This window comes from Morus notabilis, unplaced genomic scaffold (genome assembly GCF_000414095.1).
Source record: "Morus notabilis unplaced genomic scaffold, ASM41409v2 Scaffold45, whole genome shotgun sequence".
Lineage (NCBI taxonomy): Eukaryota > Viridiplantae > Streptophyta > Magnoliopsida > Rosales > Moraceae > Morus > Morus notabilis.
The window spans coordinates 224,398-230,268 of NW_010366164.1; the positions used below are offsets into that span (position 1 = coordinate 224,398).

Genomic DNA, 5,871 nt, shown 5'->3' on the forward strand with positions numbered 1-5,871 from the left:
GCTCAACAGCTCGGCAAAACCATGGAGGTATACGTCAACAACATGCTTGTTAAAAGCGCCAGGGCCAGCCAGCACGTCGACCATCTGGGTGAGATGTTTGGTGTATTGAGAAAATACCACATGAAACTAAATCCCCAGAAATGTGCATTTGGAGTTGGGTTGGGGAAATTTCTCGGCTTTATGGTCAGCAACCGAGGGATAGAAGCTAACCCGGAGAAAATTAAAGCCCTGCAGGACATGCGATCCCCAACCAAGCCAAAGGAGGTGCAAAGGTTGACAGGATGTGTCGCCGCCCTAAACAGGTTTATATCAAAGGCAACAGACAAATGCATCCCCTTTTCGACGCTTTGAAAGGAGGCAAGCGTTTTGAGTGGACACCGCAGTGTGAAGAGGCCTTCCGGGGATTGAAGGAACATTTGGACAGACCTCCAATTCTGTCAAAACCAAACCTCGACGAAGAGCTTAGCCTATATCTCTCCGTGTCCCAACACGCCGTAAGTTCCGTACTGATAAGGGAGAAAGAAAGGGTGCAATTGCCAATCTACTATGTGAGTAAGAGGCTCCTCGACGCCGAATCAAGATACAGCGAAATGGAGCGCTTAGCCCTCGCCCTGATGGTAGCTTCGAGAAAGCTTCGGCACTATTTCCAATCTCACACCATACGGGTTCTTACAAACCACCCATTGAGACAGGCTCTGCAAAAGCCCGAAACTTCCGGTCGACTCCTCAAATGGTCGGTAGAACTGAGCCAGTTCGACATAAAATATGTGCCAAGAACTACGATCAAGGGCCAAGCGTTGGCTGATTTTCTAGCCGAATTCTCCCATAGACCAGCTTCCACCACGCCTGAAGAAGTCGAGACTACATGATGGAAGCTCTACGTGGATGGAGCGTCGAGCGAAAGCGGGTCAGGAGCTGGCGTCTTGTTAATCGGCCCAGAAAGCCACAAGATTACCTCGACGGTTCGATTTAAATTCAAGGCGTCGAACAATGAGGCGGAATACGAAGCGCTAATCGCAGGACTGCGATTGGCCAGCCACCTGAAAATGGAAAGGCTCAGCGTCTTCAGCGATTCTCAACTGGTCGTCGGGCAAGTAAAAGAAGAATACCAAGCACGCGGCGAAAAGATGGGAGCGTACTTGAGGAAGGTAAAGGAAGAACTTGCTAAGTTCAAGAACTACGAGATACTTCAGATACCACGAACTGAAAATACAAACGCCGACGCTCTGAAAAAGCTAGCATCTTCAAGAGATTCTGACGCACTGGGGGTCGTCCCTATCAAAGAATTGGAGCGGCCGACTATTGAAGAAAAAGCTAAAGCATTAATCGTCCAAACAGGCAAAAATTGGATGACGCCCCTCATCCAATACCTAATGGAAGCACAACTACCAAACAATAAAGACGAAGCCAGACGAATCATGTATAGAGCTGCTAGGTACTTGTTGTACGACGGCTTGCTCTACCGACGAGGCTACTCAACACCTCTACAGCGGTGCCTGGATAACGCTGAGGCCCCGAAGGTCCTCCAAGAAATCCATGAAGGGGTCTGCGGTAACCACACTGGGGGCAGTCTTTGGCTCTAAAGGTATTAGGGCAAGGATACTACGCTAAAAAAAGACGCTTTTCAATACACCCGACGTTGTGATAAATGCCAAAGGTATGCCACAATTCCTAGAGCACCCCTAGAAAATTTAACTTCCATTCTCAGTCCATGGCCCTTCGCCAAATGGGGGGTTGACCTGATCGGGCCATTACATCTTGCGCCCGGAGGCTTTAAATTTACAATCGTCGCGGTAGACTACTACACGAAGTGGGCAGAGGCAAAGGCTCTAACTACAACAACATAAGCGGCTTGCACCAAATTCATGTGGGACAACATCGTGTGCAGGTTTGGGGTTCCCCACTCAATAGTATCCAACAACGGGAAGCAGTTCGACAATGCCTCAACAAGCAGATTTTGTGACAGCCTGGACATTCGGAAAGACTTCTCGGCACCAATCCATCCACAATCTAACGGACAAGTCGAGGCGGTCAATAAAATATTAAAGTACACCCTCAAAAAGAGACTCGATGATCTAAAAGGAAGATGGGCTGAGGAACTTTCCAAGGGCTTATGGGCATACAGGACGACGAGCCGAACTATTACAGGTGAAACGCCCTTCTCCATGGTGTATGGCGTCGAGGCAATGCTCCCCATAGAAATCAAAATGCCGACTCTAAGAACCGCCGTCCATAACGACGATGACAACACGGAAGGCATGAACGGGGAACTTGACTTGTTGGAAGAAAAAGGCTCGACTCCCAACTGTGCCTCGCCGCTTATCAGCAAAGAGCAGCGCGATATTACAACAAGAAAGTTCAGCAAAGAAGGTTCGTCCCAGGGGACCTAGTATTAAAAAGGGTAACGTAGAATACAAAACCAAAAAATACTGGTCCACTGGGCCCAACTTGAGAAGGGCCCTACTGCATAAGGGAAGTACTACGTCCTGGCACCTACGTTTTAGAAAGCCTCGATGGCAAGAGGATTCAACACCCGTGGAATGCAAAACAGCTAAGGCTGTACTACCAATAGTGTATGTAATTCTTACGCATTTCAATTGTACATTCTCTACGAATTAAATAAATTAACATGTTTGCATAAAGAAAGGAATTCACCCCTTAATAACATGTCTGCTTAAAAAAATAAGGTTATATCAAACAGACATGGGGGGACAGAGGTCCACAAATCACTAAAAACATGGCAAGCACTTGGCAAAATTCTAAGGAATTTTCTAAAGCGACGACCCCAAATGGTACAATCGACGTCAAATCCTCCAAGGAGGGAAGGTGAGCACGTAGTAAAATTCTAAGGAATTTTCTAAAGCGACGACCCCAAGGGGAGAAATCAACATCAAATTTCTAAGGAGAAAAGACGGACACGTAGTAAAATTCTAAGGAATTTTCTAAACCGACGACCCCAAGGGGTGAAATCAGCGTCAAATTCTCCAAGGAGAAAAGACGGACACGTAGTAAAATTCTAAGGAATTTTCCAAAGTGACGACCCCAAGGGGTGAAATCAGCGTCAAATTCTCCAAGGAGAAAAGACGGACACTTAGCAAAATTCTAAGGAATTTTCCAAAGCGACGACCCCAAGGGGTGAAATCAGCGTCAAATTCTCCAAGGAGAAAGACGGACACTTAGCAAAATTCTAAGGAATTTTTTAAAAACAACAAATTGCAAAGCAAGGTACGAACAAAATCCATTACCTTTATAAAAAAAAAGGAAGGGTATGTCCAAATCAATATTAAGTTACAAACACAAAAAAAGAGAGAGACAGGTAAAAATCATTTCAGGCATCGCCGCCGATTCATCGCCGTCACCAGGCGGGGAAACGTTGTCATCGCCAGCAGGAGGAGGAGAGTTATAAAGGAAGCTCAAGTCCCACTCTAGACGCTAATTCTTGATCAGATCGACAATTTGTTGACCCGCAGATTGAAAATCCTTGGTGCGGATGTCAGTGAGCTCCGAAGAAGCCTTGAACTCCTCAATAATCTCAGCGCGCCTGGCGTCGAAGGCAAATGCAGCTTCTACCTCGGCTTCCCTCTTCCCCTCAGCGAAACGCCTCTTCGCTTCCTCAGCTGCTTCAGACAACTTTTTATCGGATAGATCTGCCCGCTTCGTGAGATCCTCGACCTTAGCCTTCAACTTTGCCAGTTCATCTTCCAAACTCACCAGCTTGGCCATGGCCACGTCCCTCTTCTCGACGGCATCATCTAACCATTTTTTGGCGTCAGAAACAAGGGAGTTGAGCTTGGCTTCCACTTCATCCATCTCCTTATCGCGCTCCTCAACCTTAACTAGGTCAAGGAGGTTAAGGATGGAAAGGACCAGGCTCTAAAAAGTTGAAGGTCAGAAAACAGAAATGCAGAACGACGAGTAAAAAAAAAAAAAAAAAAAACTCTCGACAAGATCTTACGTGGATTTGGAAGGAGATTTGTTTGCACTGACAGTCGACCAAGGAAGATTGAGCGGCAGCAACCTAGTATGGCTCGAGAAAAGACTCCTAGAGAGCCTGAAAGACGAGGGAGAAGCGAGGGGGAAGTTTTAGCATCGCCCCAATCTCGGTGTCAGATACGTCCGGGACTTGAAACTTAGGATCCATGATTTTAGCCCCCGGAATAAGTATGCGCTCTTTCGGCGCCAGGGGAATGTCGACGTCAGGAATAGGGACCGTTGGCGTCCACGTCTCTGCCACTGGCGTTTTTTCCTTACGCCTCTTTTTTCGCGCAGGATCCATCTCCGACCCCGAAGGGCCTTTGGTCTTCTTGCTCCTCGGCACATGGGAAGAAGACCTAGCTTTCTCCTTTCCCTTCGACGGGGGCTGTTGGCTCGGCGGGGGTTGTTGATTCAACAGCGGCTGCTAGCTCGGCCCAGATTGCTGGCTGCCAGGGAGTTGGATTCTCAAAGACGCCATCTCTACGGAGATGACGAGACAAAGGTATAGTCAGCATTTGGAAAATGAAAGCCGTAATAAATAAAGGCATCAAGAGCAGAAGTTACCCTCGTCGCTTAAATGGAAGTATGCGCGAACGACGTCTAGGTCCGAAAGATCTGGGAGATCAAGGATTAACCCGGCACTTCGAAGATTGGCCTAGGTCAGGAGGGTATCTATATGGCGAACCTCGGACAGATACGAAAAGGCCTTCTCGATTCTCGCCAAGCTGTTCCCATAAAACTTCGGCCGATCCTGGTTAACTGAAGAAAGAAAGATTATCAGCATACGAAGAAAAAGAAAGAGGCAAAGTAAGGTAAAAGAAAGCCAAAATTCTCAACCACGTTCCCAAACGCCGCTTGCACCTGCCTTCGATGTGGCAGGCGGTCGCTAGGGTGAAAATTGAAAGGCCTGCGAATTATGAAAAACATGGGTTTCCACCCATGTGACGACGAGGGGATCCCCAGTATTAACTTCCTGAATTTGGGCTGAGATCTCCCATGTCCGCTCAAAAAATACCACCCCTCACACTTAGCGACGTGGCATAGTTTGTACATAAACCGGAACTCGTCCATAGGGAGTTCCATATCAAACTTTTGGTGCCACAAAATCCAGGCGCCGGCGAAGCAGTACCAGAAGTTCGGCGCCAGTTGAGCGGGGGAAATGCCATAAAAATGGCAGTAGTCCTTTACGAAAGGATGAACTGGGAGGGTCATCCCGCCGTAACGACTCTAGTGTAAACCGGGAGATACCCGGTCGACGGCATGCTGGTCCTAAAATGCATGTCCGGGAGGAGGTATTCGAACCACCTCCCGTCGATGCATCCCTCCTTTACAGCCCGAACGATATTTTTATTCCGGACCCTCGACGCCACAACATCAGCAGTAAAAAAGGGCCTATCCGGATCACCACTTGTGGCAGCCAGGGGGGCATCTACCATCGAGGCAGCCACCCCGCCCACACTGCCCCCCGTGAAGGGGATCCGTTCTACCGCCTCGTCCAACATCCGCTCTACACTGCCAAATTCACTACCGAAGCTGTCGCCTGGTACATATCTGGCTTCATATCCAGCCTCGACGTCTTCTATGTCCCTCAGCACGGAGTCGATGCTTGAAGATGAAGAAGACCATGAGATCTCCACCATTGAAGGGGAGTCTGGATGGACGACAGGAGAATCCTCTCGACTGGGGGAATTTTGGGCCATTGTTCTGATGATTAAAAAGGCAATGAGCTGAGTTAAAATCCTAGCGTCGAGAGGAAGAAAATGGTGACTATTCTAAATGACGACTACTCATACGCCTTGACTTAACGTTGACCATTCATATGAGAATGGTAACGGCGAATGCTCATAAAATTTCAAGTCCCTCAGAACCCAGAAACCAGAAGAACACAGACAACAG

At 48.0% G+C, this 5,871-nt stretch overlaps 1 protein-coding gene across 1 annotated transcript; it reads left to right on the forward strand.

The window, feature by feature from the left end:
• Nucleotides 1-1,865: 1,865 nt before the first annotated feature.
• Nucleotides 1,866-2,390, forward strand: LOC112093836 (uncharacterized protein K02A2.6-like). The gene has a single exon (XM_024173147.1). It carries the CDS (start codon nt 1,866-1,868, stop codon nt 2,388-2,390), a length of 525 nt encoding a protein of 174 aa, XP_024028915.1.
• Nucleotides 2,391-5,871: the final 3,481 nt, after the last annotated feature.